This window comes from Cystoisospora suis (assembly GCF_002600585.1).
Source record: "Cystoisospora suis strain Wien I chromosome Unknown contig_1800, whole genome shotgun sequence".
Classification (NCBI taxonomy): Eukaryota; Apicomplexa; class Conoidasida; order Eucoccidiorida; family Sarcocystidae; genus Cystoisospora; species Cystoisospora suis.
This window is the reverse complement of record NW_027154600.1, coordinates 2,965-21,423: the sequence shown is the minus strand read 5'-3', so window position 1 is coordinate 21,423 and position 18,459 is coordinate 2,965. Positions and strand designations below refer to the sequence as shown.

Below are 18,459 nucleotides of genomic sequence, written 5' to 3'. Positions count from 1 at the left end.
TAGGTGTAAGGACAGAAGCAAAAATCCCCGCTAGCAAGCAAGACACGCAAGTCCAATGAGACAAGGAAGAAGAAGAATACTACTACTACAACTACAAGGGGCAGGCGCATCTTGTGTAGAAGGAGAAATGAGAAAGGGGAAATCCCGACGGCCCGAAAATTTCTCAACCCTCTTGTCTGCTGGAAGGGTGATGAGTCTTCCAAGCACGTCCGCTCTAAGCTTGATGTGGATGGATGGCGATGAGTCGAAGATGAAGAAGGAGGAGTCGCAGGCGTTTCGCTTTGTTTCTCTCTCTCTTTCTTCAATCTTCTTTCCTCTCTGTCTACCTCTACATGAGATAGAGGTCCCAGGCAGGGATATGCATTAAGTGGTCCAAAGAGAGGAAGAAATCTCGCTTTTCTACATGGTACCTCACCACGATCTCTGGCTATCTTCGTATCATAGAGAGAAGCGAAATGTGTCGGTTATCTCATACAGCACGCACGACTGCATGCGCCCATGGATAAAGGAATCTCCCCCATCAGATCTCCCTACGGAGAAACCTTTCTACGTAAGAGTGGCGAGTATATTGAAAGTCTTCCTTTGGTCCTTACATTCTCTCTCTCTACTTCTCTCTTGCTCATACACAGCCATCCCCCATACATCATCACCATCCTTCCCTGATCTGGATGTTCATAACAAACAAACAGGGCTGAGTAAATATATACCCATATATATATATATGCATATAAATATATGCATATACATATATACATGTATATATATCTATATATGTACATATATACTCAGCTGTGTAAATATTTAGATGCATATACATACATATATATATGTGTATATTTACTCCGCCCTGTTTGTTCTTTATGAATATCATATATAACGGCCGGAGAAGCTGATGAGAGCAGATTTCTTTAGTCGTTGCGTTAGAAGAAATGATGGATGAACCTACATAGAGGCTCAGAGAGAAGAGAAAGCAGGTAGGAAAGGATATAAGAGTAGCGATAAAATAGCCTGTCCACAGATAGAGGTATCGGTAGATACATACACGGATATATACATACTTGGATAGTTGAATGAACCCTCTGCCTACCTATCTATCTATTTCTAGATCTATCTCCATAGGCTGACACAAATTTCCGTAAGTATCCGTTGCCGAAGACGTGATGCTACTAGTGTCGTCTTTTCATGTTTTCGTGCAGACAAAGTGCGAATTGAAATAACCTTCCGTCAAAAGAGAAAGAAACTCTCTCCCAAGCTCTCCCCTCTCCTTCTATACGTATGTTCCTGTTTGTATGCTTACATATCTTGTATGTCTATATATGCATGTCTATATGTCTATATATATCTTGTATGTCTACATATGCATGTCTATATGTCTATATATATCTTGTATGTCTATATATGCATGTCCGTATGCCTTCACATATCTTGTATGTCTACATACGTATGTCTATACATATCCTGTATGCGTATGTATCTCGCACGTCTCAAGAGCCCCACACTTTGTCCTCTTCAAAGCTACCCTCTTCATATACGTATGCATACACACATATATATACATATAGACAAGCATACAGACCTATGTACGTATGCATGTGTATGTGTGCGTAGATCAGTCTCTTCAATACGTAGGGGGAAGTCCTACAGGTGTGACCGCTAGCCTCAGCAGCACCCCACGGCGGGCGGTACACGCCTTCTACTACTGCTACTACTACTACGCCCTTCCTTTCTTTCCTTCTCACACCATTCATCTGCTTTTCTTTCTTTCTTTCTCGTTCTCCTCCCCCTCCTCCTTCCAGCGGATTCCTTCTCACTCAACGATTCTAAGGCACTTTGTCTCCCCTGTTTTCCCTCCTCTCCTGTCTCTCTCTCTCTTATTGGCCGACACCTCTCCCTATCTCTCTATCACGCCGACTACTTAGGCCATCGTCTGTCGAGCAGTTTGAAGGAGACATCATAAAGAAAGTCTCTCCCGCTGTGTCTCCCACGCCCTGTGTGTCTCTCCTGTCCATGGGCACTGAGGCACCATCGTCGATGCAGAGACACTTCATACAGCATAATGATAGCACAGCAGTCGTAAGTGAACTTCCCATTCATTCATTCATTCACACACACATAACTCATTCATCCAGTCACAAGCAATCAGTCAGACCTGCTGAAGCCGCCCGCTTCTTCTAGCTTCTCTCCCCCACTAGGAATATCATTCATAAACCAAGAAAACCTTATCTGTCTGTCTCTGTCTCCTTGTCTGTCTCTCTGTCTATCACGACAGATGGTCATGAATTTTGAAAGAACCCGTTCTTTTTCTTCTTCTTTCCCCTCCCTTTTATCCTCCCTCGCCTTCTCGCTTGCAGATCTTCAGCATCTTGCGGAGTGGCGAAAGATACACACTCTCCTCTTCTACTTTCATTCATGGCAAGAAAGGAGGGAGGCGAAGAGTGGGAGAAGGATGAAGAAAAAGAAGGCCTACAAGATATTTAAAAGAACTAAAGAACGTCTCTTCTCTCCTCGCTTCTTCTTCATTACATGCGACCTCTCTCTCTCTAACCCTCGACGACACTACTACCTACTTCACTCTCTCTCCCTCTCCCTACTCCAACTACTACGCCAGACTCTCTTCTTCTTCTTCCACTCCAAGGATCTCTTTGAAAAGACGACGGAAAAAGAGTACACAGAGGAGAGAGAGAAGGAACAGGAAGAGGAGCATACACGATATCTTCTTCTATCTCATCTGTATCAATCTTTCTTTCCTTCTTTCTCTTTACTTCATTCGTTTGTAGTTAACATAAATCGCCAATCCATCAATCGCTCCTACTTGAAGAACGTTACGACAACCTAAACACTTCGACCATCTCTCTCGGTTTCTCTTCTTTTCGAGAATAGATAGATAGATATGGATAGTCAAGACACCTGGTCAAGCCTACTGCATATTCATACGATGCCCAGGCGTATGTCTGTGTATGTATGGTGTACGTACACCCGAGCCATCAGCTGTCTATGCATGTATCTCTCTCTATCGATACATGACACGTACTACGGCTACTCCGCCGGAAGCCTCCTCTCTCTCCGATTGCTCCTTTTCTTTCTTCATTCTTTCCATTCATTTGAATCTAATCATTCGGTAGCAGAACCATCAATCCGAATTTCTCCTACCCTTTCTATCATCGATACACAGAGACATCTTTCTCTTTGTGTCTCTCAGACAGTTGAGATCTCACTATGCCGACCGATAGACACCGTTCCCTCTTTCTCCTTCTCTTCTTTACATCTCTTACACATCGATCAGTCGATCCATCTCTCCTTTTACTTCACAGTAAGGACAGCTAAGATAAAATCTTGACTAGAAGCAAAAGTCGCGGTAGTAACGAAGAAAAGAAGAGAGAGAGGAAAGCCCCTTCTGTCTCCGAAATTCTCATGGAAACACCTATCTATCTATCTTTAATCTATCTCTCTCTGATCCATCTATCTATCTCTCTTGGGTCTATCTTTATTCTATCTATCTTTAATCTTTAATCTATCGTTAATCTTTAGTCAATTATTATATGTTTCTTTGTTGTTTCATCACGCCCTACATTTCTCTTTCGTACTGTAGAAGTGAATCTTCTTTCTCTTCTTTTCCTTCTTCTTCTTTCTTTCTCCCTCTCATACCTTCTTCTTCTTCTTTTTCTCGTGGCTGTCCTTGCCCTTTTTCTTTTCTATCGCGAACAGCCCCGTCATCTCTCACTCTCTCTTCAGCATAGAAGAGAAAATCGATAGCACTAGCGCCAGCCTCTCTCTGGCGACGCTTTAACATTTCTTCTTCTTCTTGTCCTTCCTTCTCTACTCCAAGGTTGATAGTCCCTTGGAGGGAGATCGTCGCCACCTTCTCTTCTCTGCTCTCCTCATGTTCCACGCTTTCTTTCTCTACTTCTTGAAGAGCTTCTCCTGCTACTACCTCATCGTCGATGCCTGATATGAAACAGAAAGGGGTGGGAGAGGCGAAAAAAGAATAATTGAGAAGAGACAGATAGAGATCGTACGATCGAGTGACGAAAGGGAGAAAGAAAGAAAGAAAGAGATAACGAAAGAAAAAGAGAGAGAGAGAGGGTTTGAGAAATAAAGAGAGAGAGATGGTCATACTGAGAATACATCACGGTATGTGTATGTATGTATGTATATATGTATGTATGAAATATGACCTATACAGATATACGTCTAATTTCCTTTATGTTCATGCGTAGAGACACACACACACCCCTTACAGTAGATATATACACATACATATTCATACGCACACTATTGTATTGTCATGCACACCCATGTCTCTATCTATCTATCTATACAGAATACAGTCCTCCTAGAAACATACAGATAAGCTTGGTATTTCTCTCTCTTTAGCGTCCATGCATACACATATATCACTGATACACATGCATCATCCATCAACACAAAGAGAGATAATAACCTACGGCCGTGTTTGGATCATAAATGAATAATGCGTGAATGAACGAGATTTGTGTCTTTTTCTTCCTCCCTCGTTCTCTCCTTTCTTTCCTTCTTTTTCTTTCTTTTCTTGTCCCTTGTCCTCACCGGCTTGCCCCATTTGTATTTTGAAGGTTCCTTCGTCTCCCCAATACTCATTCCAGCTGTTCACTCCTAGCCAATACTCCACGCCGCCATCAGACGACGACACACCTCGCTGCTCGGCCCTTCCTCTCACACTCCCCCACCTTGAAAAAGACAAGACAGAAGAAACAAGAAAGAGAGAGAGAGACCCAACGGGAGTTGATCTAAAGACTTTCTTGTAGAGAGAGAGAGAGATGGACAACCACCTCGGACACGTAGGAGGAGGAGGAGAAGAAAAAAGAAGAAGAGGAGGTGTGTGCCTTCGAAACTTCAGATGTCTACTACTACTATTACTACTACTACTCTACCAGCATGTACTACTACTACTACTGCTATTCGATATCTCCTCGGCATCTTGTGTGTCTCCTCGAACATCTCTGAAAGAGATAGAAAAGAAAGGAAGTCCCGAATTGTCCTTTGAACTTTTACCAGATCAAACACACAAGCAAAACGCATGCAAGACGACGGGCCGTAAGACCAACAAGAAAAGAAGAAGAAGTTGAAGAAGAAGAAGAAGCGGAGGAGTGTCGCATCACATGCTCCTGTCACATGTTGCTCTTGTATTATGAAGAGAGCAGGAAGAGGAGGAGAGACTTCAGTGCTATCTATCTATCTTGACTTCGTTAGTTCATCATCCTTCCTTCCACAAAAAGGTGGGGAAGCCCTCCCCCCCTACGCACCGACACAATGACCAACCACACTACTACTACTACAACACGATGATGCCTGTCTATCTATGTAGACAGATATAGAGAAGAAGGAAGAAAAGAGTCTTCTTCACAGTCTAGACAAGAAGAGCCTCCTTCATACAACACGAACGGTCGTAGCCTCCCTCACCACCTTCTCTCTGTTTCTCTCATCTATCTTTGATCTATCTATCGATTGGTCCATCCTTTCTTTCTCTCGAATTCTTTTTCTTTCGTTCTTATTCATTCTAGACCTCTCGAAACCTCCCACAAACCTTTCGGGGAATTTCGAGACAAGCACATGACTCGTACCACAGCCACAACAGAAACGCAACGAGAGATGACGAAGACGAAGGAGAGAGAGATGTAGAAGAGAAAGAAGTGTTCTCTCTCTCTCTTCTTTGATGTGTGGGTCTTGTTCTCTCTCACCCAAGGATTTTGACTGCATGCCCTCCAATAGGCATGCCTGTGACATGTGTATATACACCCGACTTGTAGTTGAGAAAATCTTCATAGACCATGAAGGCTCCTGTGACTGAGCCATGGTTAATCATGTCTCTCTTGATATCTTCTCGCGACCGAAGAGAATACGAAGACGCGGCCCTATGCAAATCCTACGAAGAAAGAGAAGAAATATAAACACACAAAGAAGAAGCAAGAAAGAGAAAACACAAATGGATGGACGGACAGAAGGGAGAAAGAGAATAATAGAGGAGGAAAGCAACAAGAAGAAGAAAGAGACGCAAAAGAAAGAGAAAGAAAGAATGAGAAGGAAAGGAAAAAAGAGAGTGAAGGCACTTACTTCTTCCTCTACATCGAGAGGTCGTGAATGAAACAACTGAAGAATGTATGACGTCCATAAAGAAAATAAAGAAGAGAAGAGCAAAAGCATCAAAACAGGTAGAGACAAAGAAGACATAGAAAGATACACATATGTCTGGACTCCCCGAGGAGTAGATGAACAACACACTAGGGGAAGAAAATGAAAGTAGGGGGAGCGTAACGAAGAGGAAGAAGAAGAAGAGGCATGTGAGAGAGAGGAAGAAGATATCTGGGCTATAGAGATGCATGCATACATATGATCTATCCATACCCCTACTTGCTAAAGAAAGAAAAGAAAGAAGAAGAGAGAAAGAACGAAGATGAAGAGAATGTGGATCACGACAGAACAACAGCAGACAGCCTCTCTCTCTCTCTGTCTCTCTACCTCCTACTATCTCTACCCTGTCTGTGATCTGTCTATCTATCTATCTAAACTAGGTGTATCTTTGAGCTATCTCTCCCTCTCTCTCTCTCTCTGAACCGTCTCCATGACTGCATCAATGAAGATGATGATACAAACGATGAGACAGATACACGCCCCGACGACTCTTAATGATCTTCGATCTCTCCTTCTTCTCACCATAAAGATAGATACTATGCCTGTTTGATCTCTCTATGACAACTTCGTCTCTCCAACTCTTTCTTCTCACACCACCTCGCTTCCTTCCTTCGTTACCTTCCCTTCCACCTCTCCTCTATACATCATCCACATCTACAGATATACAGGTATCTATATATATCTAGATATACACAGATACATAGGTATGAGCGCATGCATAGACATACATATATATAGAAAGATAGGTATGCGTAATGTCTTGTGTATGTGTGTATATGTTGCTACCTCTTTGAAAGGGTGTACATGTGTCGTGTAGTCTTGCTCTTCGCATTCTTTTCTGCACTTGGGAGTTTTTTTCGGAAGAACCCCCGAGTCGCAGTCGGGGAAAGGGGCCTTTGCGTGATGGGCGCAGTTGGGAATTTCGTAAGGCCAGCAGGTCTTGCCTTCATTCAGTGTCTCATAGTCTCCTCCTGTCACGACACCCTACACAGCACACATCAACAGGAAGAAGAAGAATGATACATCACATACAGGCACATTTAACGCTCCGACATAGACAGAGCGACACCTGCGCAACAGATTCAAGACAGATGGGTAGGTGGATACACGGGCAGACAGGTAGATACAGACAGACGAAAGATACATTGAAGATAAACGACTGAAGAGAGGGAGACTGATAGAGACACTACACAGAGTAACACAGATACATTGAGGATAAAAAGACAGACGGATAGATTAAAGATAGACAGAGTGAAGAGAGATTGAAGATCCGTACATGACTGCCCTACAGAGAGGAATCTCGTTTTCTGCTTGGGTCGCCGGCACACGTCTTTTCTATTGATCTAGGTTTGTCTCTCTACGTACATCTCCACGGCGCCCTTGGGCTTGTCACACGAACTCTCCTGACTTTCCTGACGTGTGAAGATTCACACCGCAAAACTATCGACACATGGCGCGCGCGCTCTTTGCTTCTATGAACCCCGTCAAGACACGCATCAAATGAAAAGATACAGAGACAGATTTCGATAGATAAACACATATAGACAGATAGGTATGTACCTACTTGTTTTCTTATCTAGTGTAGAGTCTAACAAAGTTAGTCAAGTCTGCATAGTATCGCAGATGGCTTCTAATTGATGAAAACGACTCCTTTTACCATCATCATGAGGATTCTGTCGTGGGTTCGAATCCAGCAGCTGGAGAGATCTATCGAATTGACGAAGGAGAGACTTAGCCTATGATGATGATGATGATTCGTAGGATGATCTTACATTCCTTTGGAACCATCGCCAGGCCATTCCTGGTTGACCTCCGTTACAGCCGAAGGAAGCGCAGTGAATGGCATTGCAACAAGACGTCGTATGCTGAGCGGACAGAGACACTCCCGCCTTCCCTACACACACACACACACATATTTAGGGAGAGGAGAGAGGGAGATCAGAAGGCAGATAGATATGTATAGATAGATGGAGGGAGGGAGAGATCCATAATACACCTACATACTGTACATACACCACATCGAGAGGCGTGCCAGGACTTTTGGCTCAGGCTGGGTTTGTGCGTGTGTAATACGTAGTAGTAGTATATGGCACCCCTTCCTTCATACGTGACAACGGATGGCTCCTCCTCTTCATCCCCCCCTTGAACTGAGGCTCGGAACATCCACTTCTATGCATCATTATGTGACACATATACATAGTCTCCGTATAGAAGCCGAGACGATATGCGTATAGTCTTCGTATATAATAAGCCGTGAAGATATGCGTCTCCACGAGGTTCAATACTCTCATCTTCATCGTAGTAATCTCACAGCGCCTCTCCCCTCCCTCTCGTCTTTTCTTCTCTCTTTCTCCACTTAGTCTTCTCAATGATGTCCTTCCTCCCTAGTTGTTTCCCCTTCTCTTCTTTGGAATGCGTTTCTCCCTTCGGTCCTCCCCTTCCTCCCTCAAATGTGTTTCTCTTCCTTACTATCTGACTCTTCCCTCCCTCGCTTCCTGTCCTTTCTTCTCTCTCTTTTCTCTCTTGATCTGTCTGCTAAGAGAGATGTGCGTTACTCTTCTTACCTTGGCTTTTTATACACACTCGATCATTAAGCGCTTCAGTACTCGCAAAGGCCCAGCAAGAGCCGCAATCCCCTTGGTCCCGCACGTGTCCGATAACGTCTTTGCAATAAGGAAAGGCTTCTCGAGAATCGAACTCGTCAGGAAGAGGCGCAGAAGAAGAAGAAGCATAAGATCTAGGCGGTAAAGACACCGGCTTAACAGGGATCTTCTTCCCTTCCACTTGAACCGGGTAATGCACTAGGTAAGTCCCCATAAGAGCTTTTGCATCTCTAATACTCAAAGTGCGAAAGCGAGGAGACACCTCAGCTATCCATGAAGGAAGAGGCCGAGAAGAAAGAGGAGGAGACTCCATGAAAGATGAAGATGTGAAACTCTCTTGATCGTTGTCCTTGTTGGTCTGATTCGTCGCCTTCTCGTCAGTCTCTCTCTGGAGAGAATGGACAAGATGACGAGGGAAGGGGGGCTGAGGAGATTTTCTTCTCTCTTCCGTTTCTTGAGAAAGATGCTTTTTGTGGAAATTCTTCTGTTGATGCTCTTGCCGCAGTTCCTTCATTCTCCTATTGATTAGGATCACCGCTGCCTGCGAGCTTGCAGGCCGGCTATCCCAGAAGACTTTCTTCGCTTCAAGAAAGACCACATCGAGAAGATTAAGTCGATGGTTTGGGGATGTAGAGAACCCCTGCTCCTCTCCGTCCTCTTGTTCCTCTACCCCTTCCTGGTCGGTCTTATCTTCTCTTTCTTCTTCTCTTTGGTCTCCTCCTTCTGACTCTTTGATACCTTTAGAGAGATCTTTCACCATTCGATCGGTAAGACGAGAGATCAGATGGCGAGTGAAGTGAGATTTCCAAAGACTGTACGCTTCTTTATCATCTAAAAGAAGAGGGAAGAGCTCTCTTACATCGTCGGGCTCATTAGGAAATCTCTCTGCATAGTAACGACCAATCTTAGTATTCTTCAAAGGGAAGTCCTGTCCTTCCTCTCCCCCTTCTTCTCTCTGTTCCTGTGTATCTAAAGACCAGGTGCGCTTATCCTTGTAAGAAGAGGGGGGAAGGACCAAGACTTTCTTCAGATTTTGTATGAGAATCTGAAAGACATCTTCTACCAGAGATCCTAGACTCCTGCGCACATTCACCTCAAGATCTCTCCGACTTAGCTTTTTCACGGGCTTAATCATGGAGACAGATGAAGAAGAAGAAGAGGGGGAGGTCGTTCTCTCCGTCATGCTTTGCATCCATTCCTTTGACGAGGAAATCTTCTCAGGTGTCTCGACACCTCTCTCCTGTGTATTCTCTGTACCAGAGAGAAGAGAAAACAGAAGAGAAGAAGTAACAGGAATAAACGGGAAGAAGCCTTCTTGAGACACGCGGCCTTTCTCCTCGGTAGACGGAAGATCTGCTCCTAAGGTGAAAAGGAGGTGAGCGCTACCACAGGGAGCATCATGAAAGGTAAAGAAAGAAAGCAAGAAAATAAGGATAGAAACAAGGCAAAGGGAGAAAGGTGAAACACGAAGATGAAGAGAAAAGACACTCACACGCTTTTGGCCCATTGTGACGAAGAAAGATAGATGAAGACAAGCAAAGAATAAACACTCTCTCGAAGAATAGACAAGAAACAAACGCCTTGTCGAGTAGTTGGAAAGCGCGACTGAAAAGGAGAGAAAAGCAAAAAAGGGATGAAGGAAGAAAAGAAGAATCTCCCCTCTCTAATTCCTTCGCTTCCTTTATGTGTGTGTGTGCGTCTCAATCGTCTTGTTCACTGGTAAGATTCTTCACCGTCGCATCTCCTTGTCCACTCGCTGCGAATGAAGAAGGAAGATACGAAGAAAAGACGAGGGAGTAAAGTCGCTAGATAAAGAAATGGAAGACACAACGAAATGAGCGGTGAATGCGAATAAGTGTGAAAGAAAAAAGGGTAGGTAACAAAAGAATAAGAAATAAAGTGATAGAACTTCAACAAGCCTGACAAGAAGAGGAGAAACAGCCGCTCCGGGTGCAGGGGTAGCAGTACCGAGAAAGACTGGAGGAATGTTCTCTTCGCATACACACGCGTCTCTGAATTTTATTCCACCTGGTCTCTATGTGAAGAAAGAAGGCTTTGGAATCTGCTACGGAGAAAGGAAAGAACCTTTTCTTCTGTAGTGCTAGGGGTGATTGATGTCTAGCGGTGCCGGGAGGAGCGCGAAGAGAGGGGTTTGAAAGGGAGAGAGACAGCAGGCGGGGCCGCGTCATCGGGAGGTCTTTTTGACTGACCCGTGTGCTCCTTGGCTAGCGACTGCCCAATGAACTTTCCCAGAGAGAGATGCTAGTTTTCATCGTCTTCTCTTTTTTGTGGGCGCGAGCATGTGAAAGAGAAATAAAGATACCTCTCGAGTAAAGGATTTGTCTCGCCTTCTTTCTTTTTCTTTTCGTAACTGTATTTTTGGAAGTCGCGTCGTATGAGATCCCCGAACTTGCACGGGAAAACATGGGAATCAGGAAGAACACCTGGCTGACGCGAACGTGTATCTACCGGTAAAACGTCTTTAGAGGTTTTTATACACTCGGCAAAACTTCTTCTGAGCTGTACTTACACCCGGTGAAATTGTTCACCGGTGTACATACAGCTGGTGAAACTTCTCTCAGGTATACATTCTCTCAGGTATACATACACCCGGAAAACTTCTCTCAGGTATACATACACCCGGAAAAACCCTCTCTCAGGTGTACATACACCTGGTGAAATTTCTCTCAGGTGTACATACACCCGGAAAAACCCTCTCTCAGGTGTACGTGCACTCCGTAAAACTTCTTTTGAGGTGTACATACATACAAACACACTGTGAAACTTTGAAGTGTACGACTTTCATCGCGGTACTAAAACTTCCCACACACAGAACAACAAGATTTGGCTTTTCTGATCTCGGAGAAAAGCGGAGAAATCCATAAATTGTAACACTCTGCTCTTTCATTCTCTCTCCTGCTTCCTCTACGATGTCTTTCTCGCGAAGCAGATGTATTTGGCCCCTCCTTCAGATTGTCCGTGCCTCTCGTCGTACATCCGTAACATACACTCACTTCCCGAGCGACGGTAGTCTGGCTGAAACTCTTCTTCTTCTCTACCCGTGTGACTCGTCTTTCATCCGTGGCTTCCCCTTCTGTTCTTTTTCCTACCTCCTTCATTTAGAAGCAGGTAGATGGAAGTCCTTTTTGCTATTGTAAACATCATTGGGCGTTTTAGTCCTTCCTTGATATAGATGTGTACTTCGGTGATCATACACAGATAAATAGATAGATAAATAGATGGATAGATAGACCGATAATAGCTAGGTATGTCAAGGTAGGTAGACAAATAGCTAGATAGACTAAAGGTAGATAGATTAAAGGTGGTTAGATCGATTGAAGATAGGTAGATAGGTGATAGACAGATAAAAAGGTAGATTCACGTATGAACAGATAGAGTCCCTTATCAGCTGTGTACTCTGTGCGTATCTATACATCTATGTAATCCATCCATGCAGGTGGAGAAGAAGAGATGAAGAACTACACATTTGTCGTTAGAGATGGATAATAGTAGGCACGTTCACATGGAGAATCAAAGGCACTTTGAGAGAAGAAGAATAGAAACAGAGGGTATCGTATTTGTAAGGAAAGGAGATGACTACATAGATAGATCGATAAAGATAGATAGATTAAAGATCGATAGATAGATTAAAGATAGATAGATAGATAGGTGATAGACAGAGAGAGTGACGAAAGAGAATTCCTAGCAGGAGGATGGAGAAAAGTTTTATGTCCACTCTAGTGTGGTCATCACGCGATCATCGGGGCCGTCTGACAGGAGAGGAAAAAAAGAGACGTCAACTAGGCTGAATCGACATGCTACGTCACCTGAGAGTACTACAGACATATTCATGCATACATGTACATACATACGTATACACTCACACATACATAAACCTACACCCATACATATCCTTTCATACACCTACCTACATACCTGCATACACCTCACTTCTTTCATAAGAAGACAGATCGTAAGATTTCCTTCGTTTGTGTAAATTTCTCCATGATTCACTTGAGCTTCTCGACGTCATTCTCCTCTTGAGAAGAGAAGAAAGAATATGCAGTCGCGAACCCTCTGCGTGCAAGCAGACAAAGAGAGAAACGAGACGGACTGCGTAAGGAGGGTGCTGCGGTGTATATACACCGGGAGATGAAAGATTTGACAGTGACTGGTCACACTACGACGGAGCATTTCGTTGAAGAAAGTGTGTCATCTTGTTTGTATCCATCTCTGAATCTCTTGCTTCTTTCTTTTTTCACACATTCCTTCTTCATTCCTTCTTTCCTTCTACTCTCTCCGAATATAAGCCGGATTGCCCGGTCTGTACACCGTGAAAATAGGAAGAGAAAAGGAGGCATTCTTCTGTATGCATAGAAAGCATGACAGTCGTTTCTGAAACATGCGTTGCATGAATTAAAAAAGGAGAGAACGATTTTGCGAAGATTTGGAAATACCAGCAGGGATTTCTACACTCGAGTTGCTTTTCTCCGTTAGAGACTTCCCTTGTGTCCTTGTCTTCCTTTCTTTCCGCTCCTTCTCTTTTTTTTCTTTTCCTTTCTGTCTTTCTTCGTTCCCGTCCTTCTTTCTTCCTCGAGAGACTGAAGAGAAAGAAGTTATTTGAGGGGGTGTATCTTCATTTGGTTCTCCCTTCTTTCTTTCCTAGGAGAGACAGAAAGGAAGCGAAGGGCGACACATCGACAGAAAGAGAAACAATAGAGCTCTTCTCTCGATCGAAGAAAGAAAGAAAGACATGGATAGTCGTAGCTAGATAGATGAGTTGATCAATGGACGTGACGATAAGCGGGGAAGGAGCGAATTTTCTCTTGGAGAAAGACAAGTAAGAAGTGTAGAGATTCTTCTTGTTCTTCTTGTGGCTCTTGTATCTTTTTCTTTTTAGCGAAGGAATGAAAAGAGTTTACGCAAGGCCATCAACATAGGAAGGAGAAAACCTCTTTTCCTCTTAGTCTCTGGAGAGATATCAAGGGTGGTAGAATTGAACATCTCAAGAAAGAAACGCCTTTTTTGTGTCTTTCAAGATGTACGTAAAAAGAGATCAGCTTTCTGGGGGGATGTTGAGGTGTATGTACACCTGAATGAGCCTTGTGTTTCCTCTCCCGCCAAGTCTTTTTCTTTTTTAATGTCGCCTCTCTCAGAGAGAGAGAGAGAGAGATTTTCCAGGAGAGATTTCTCTTACAAAGGCTCTTTACGCCTTCACTCTCGCCTTGCATGTGGAGATGTCTCTACTTCTTCTTCCACGTGTATAGCATCGGCCGTAGTGCGCAGGGCTTTTCCTCTCCCTGTAGTTACATTTCTTTCTCTTCTTTTTCTTTCTCATCTCAAGGGTCTTTCCTCGGCACAAGATACTTTTGTTCTACTCCTTGTTCTCTCGTTCCTCTGTCATCTTCTTCTTCTTCTATCCTTTTTCTTCTTCCTTTTCCCTATCTCATGTATAGGCATCTGATCTTGTTCCTCCCTCTTTCTTCTCTTTCTTCCTCTTCTTATTCTCTCCCTACACCAACTTCCACTCAACGACATCTCTCACTAAAGTTCACTCTTTCCTTTTTCTCCTTTTCCTCTTCTTTTCATCTCTTCTTCTCCTCATCCTCATCATCCTTCCTTTTCGTCTTCTTCTTCTTCTGTTCTCACCTTCATCTTCTATCTTCTTCTTCTTCTTCTCCCTCTCCATCCTTCGCCTCTCCCCACAGCGCATGTCTTCCAAATCTATCCTCCTCTCCTTGCCTTCCTCATTTGGGTTTGCACTCTTGAATTCGTCGTATCTTCGGTCCTTCTTCGAGTTCTACCTCCTTTCCCACCCCCAATCTCTCTCTCTCTCTATCTCCAGAAAGAACCTTTTCCATCATGCTGTCTCACCCTCTGCATTCTTCGCAGTACCATGAGAGAGAAAGAGAAGATACACCTTCCTCTTCTTCAACAGGCCTCGGAAGAAGAGAAGGTAGCAGTAGTGGTAATTCTCTCCGTCTTTCTTCTTCTTCTTCTTCCTCCTCCTCCTCCTATTCCAGCCACGCCATGATGATTCTTCCCTCACGAGACAAGTATAAGCCGACAGGTGTCTTACAGTATCTCCAAAGTAAATCTCCCTATCTCTATACACCTTCCTTTGAAGTGCCTTATCCTAAGCTTCCTCTCTCTCCTAAGTTTTGTGCTTATCCTCTTCATCGCGAGGAACTCTGTGGAGCTACATCTGCTTCTTCTTCTTCTTTAGAAGCGCCATCCAAAGCTCTCGGGGTTGACGAGAGAAAAGAGAAAGATTCTTCTTCTTCTTCATTGCCTGTAAGACAGACTTCCGCTACGATCTTCGATGTGGTCTCTTCTCTTCAAGTAACGTCTGAGTTTGATACAGCGGGGCTTCTTGTGAATCTTATCAATCCTAAAGGCTATCCTTCTCTCTTAGATATTCCTCCTCCTCTAGAGTTTCTAAAGAAAGAAGAAAAAGAGGAAAGAAAAGAGCCAGCCCTTTCTGCCTCATCTTTATCGCACCTTTCTCAGCACCCCCCGCATGCATCTTCTTCTCTTCAATCGCATGATGTCTTTCCCTCCGTGAATAAGAATGTCTCTTCTTATGTGTCTTTGAAAGGCAAGAAGCTCCATGGAGGAGGGCAAGAAGAAGAGGGAGAAGAGTCAAATGAGAGAGTGAGCTATCCATATGCCTCTCTTTCTCCGTGTCTTCTTCATCTTCACGAAGACGACCTTGCCATTGTTGCGGGGATCTTGCCGGAGTTAACGAGACAAAACTTAAGTCTTCTACGCAAGCAAAGAAGGGAGAAAGAGAGAAGAATTTATGGAGGAAAAGAGAAAGAAAGGAAAGCAGAAGAAGACGAAGGAGATGAAGAAGAAGAAGACGGCCATGATAGGGAGAAAGTGCGAATGAAGAAAGAAGAAAAGTTCAAGATTACAAGCACCTCAAATCATCTCGCCACTTCTTCTCTTCTTGATACCGATGGAAGAGGAGGAAGAAGAAGAGTGGATGAAGAGAGTCGAGTCAAATTAATGAAGGATGAAAAAGATCGATTGCTCTCTCCAACTACAAGAAAAGAAGAAGACATCGATACTCATGAAGATGATGATAGGCGTCTACATCTTCATCATTTCCTATCAGTTCCTACGGTGTATAGACACCCCACAAAACCTCACCTCAAACCGAAAAGGGTAAGAGACAAACGTGCTACATAACTCCTCTCCTATTTCTTTCTCTCTCGCTCTTTCCTCCTTTCTTTCATTCCCTTTCTTTCTTTCTTTTGGCATTTGGTATCTTCTTCTTCTTTTTCAGTGATATGTGTAAATATTCGACAAGGACGGAAGAGAAGAGTAGAGGAGCATTCTCTTCTATCTCCAAGGGATTGTCTATGGATCTTCTTCTTCTTCGTACAGATTCACATTTCTTGCATATTCCTGTTTAATGATACACATCAAATACTCTCACATGCACAACACTCTATACAGCCACCTTCATATCTATATTTAATCTATCTATCTATCTCTTTATCTATCTCTTTATCTATCCCTCCATACATACGTGTCTATGCCTCATCATGGGTCTGTAATATAGATCCCCTGTGTGAGACTACTCATACTTCATTCATTGCCCCAGTCGTCACGTGCATGCATAGATATATAAATAAATAAATAGACAAAAACGTACATATACAGACATACATAGGCGTACACACACCAACGTACCTACGTGTACATACATCCATATCTATGTATATATGTACAGTTTATATATATATACATAGATATATATACGTTAATATAGTGATTTGCATATCTTTTTCTTTCTCTCATTCTGTCTGTGTATGCTTTTTACCCGTAGTAGCTGTCGTCTAGATTGGGTTGAGCCTTTTGTTTCTTCTCTACATTGTGGTTTGAGAAGGCAATTCCACTTTCTTCTTTCTTATCTTTCTTTCTTTAGCTGGAACTAACTACCCCCCAGCGTGCAGTTCACGAGTATTTCTCTTCATAGACATTTATGCTTTCTTCTTCTTCTCCTCTTCCTCCTTTTCTTTCGATCTCTCCTTTCGTCTCTGTCTCTCTCGTTTCCTCTTCATCGTCATCTCTTTCTCGCTTTCTTTTCTCTTTCTTTCTTTCTTTCATTTCTTTCTTTTTCTTCCTGTCTGTCTGTCTGTCTGTTTCTTTTTTCTCTTGTCGTTAGATCTATTCGATAGTTCCTCATGAGTCTCTGTGGAGTAACGTCTACGTCCCTGTGGGGATCGAATTGCCTCCTGAAGAAGTCAAGCAGCTTATCAGGCCCCCCCCCCCCTTCATCCGCCTCAGTCTTGTGTAGATTCGACACATCCAGAGAAAGATCGATCGAGTCTGATCGAAGAGAAAGAGAAAGAAAGAGGTCCCTCTTCCTCTTCTTTCTCATGTAAAGAAGATGACTGTCTTGTAGCACCATCCTCCTCGTCATCTGCTTCTTTGCCTCCGGCTGTATTGACCGTTACCGATACATCGACGTCTTCTATTTCCTACACCTTATATACGAGGAAGTCTCGAGGCGAGGTCTGTTTAAGTGATCCGTCGGGGTTGCAGAAGGGAGAAGAAGATTACAGTGAAGAAAAAGCGGCGAAGCGTAAAGAAAAGACGATGGAGGGAGGGGCAGGAGACATGACGCTGGATGAAGAAGGGAGAAAGAAATCTCATGAAGAAGATGAAGAAAGCAAAGAGAACAAAGATGAAAGAACCTCTCTACTGTGCAAGTATAGATTCACAAGAGACTACATCTGTCAGCTTGTAAGTTCTCTTCTTCTTCCTTCTCATCTCTCTTGCTTTGAAATAGACACGTAAAGAAGGAAAGGCGGTGTCTCTTCATCTAACCTGCTCGTTTTCATGACGCCTCTTATGTACATGGATGGAGGTACATACATGTACCTGTATGTCTGCATTAACCTATCTGTATATGTATGTATGAATATATGTCTATATGGGTATATACATGTGACTATGTATCTATATAGGTATACACATACATAGGGATATATATATATAGAGAGAGAGAGAATTAGGTTGTGTAGATGCGGGTGATAGAAAGTTGCGGGGTTGAAGAGATTGGGGAGAAACTAATGAAGAAAATCTAGTAAAGGCAAGACGAAGAGCTCTTCAGTCTCCCTATCTTTAATCTATCTATCTTCAATCTCTCTATCTATCTTTATCGATCTTTTATGTTTCTCTATGTCTGCTTTAAGGGGTGGACATGTGTATGTTGCTACGTACTTACGACCACCCCCCGCATTCTACTCCCGTGTGACGCTGCGCCTTCCTTCCATTTGATCTATCTCTCTCATATTCTCTGTGTTCGATCCTTCTTCTTTCCCTTTCTCTCTTTCTTTCTTTTTTTCCCGTTGACGTTATATACTTCCTCTTCTTTCTTTCTTTATGTCCCTTCAGCCGAGGCCTGCAGAGACCAAGAAGTCGCTGCTCTATCAACCTACGAAAGACAATTCCTTTCTTCTTATTCTCCCGCCTCCTTCGAGAGAGGAAAGGAAATCTTCCTCCTCTGTTCATCTTCTTTCTTATGTAAAGAAAGAAGAAGGCGGAGAGGAGGAGGAGAAGAAGAAAGAAGAAGAGAAAGAAAGACCCTCTTCTTCTTGTCAGGGGGAAGAGGAAGAAGGCAAGCATCGAGAAGAACAAGAAGGAGGAGGGGGAGAAGAAGAAGAAGAAGTCT

General features: G+C 43.3%; 2 protein-coding genes across 2 annotated transcripts in view; one reads left to right on the top strand and one right to left on the bottom strand.

Moving 5' to 3' along the window:
- Positions 1-2,069: 2,069 nt before the first annotated feature.
- On the bottom strand, positions 2,070-10,862 carry CSUI_004012 (cathepsin b). Its single transcript, XM_068064207.1, has 6 exons — positions 8,733-10,862; positions 7,941-8,062; positions 6,955-7,152; positions 5,718-5,902; positions 4,567-4,706; positions 2,070-3,945 (listed from the first exon to the last, which is right to left on the bottom strand). The coding sequence occupies exons 1-6, from the start codon at positions 10,276-10,278 to the stop codon at positions 3,566-3,568; spliced, it is 2,571 nt and encodes an 856-aa protein (XP_067923815.1). The 5' UTR covers positions 10,279-10,862; the 3' UTR covers positions 2,070-3,565.
- A 2,414-nt stretch (positions 10,863-13,276) lies between these two features.
- Positions 13,277-18,459, top strand: part of CSUI_004011 (rna polymerase ii associated paf1 complex component paf1) — a 7,885-nt gene continuing 2,702 nt past the window's right edge. Inside the window, exons 1-3 of the mRNA XM_068064206.1 lie at positions 13,277-15,941; positions 17,070-17,528; positions 18,183-18,455. Of these exons, the coding sequence (XP_067923814.1) occupies positions 14,634-15,941; positions 17,070-17,528; positions 18,183-18,455 (2,040 nt within the window). The 5' untranslated portion in view covers positions 13,277-14,633. The remainder of the gene's footprint in view (positions 15,942-17,069; positions 17,529-18,182; positions 18,456-18,459) is intronic.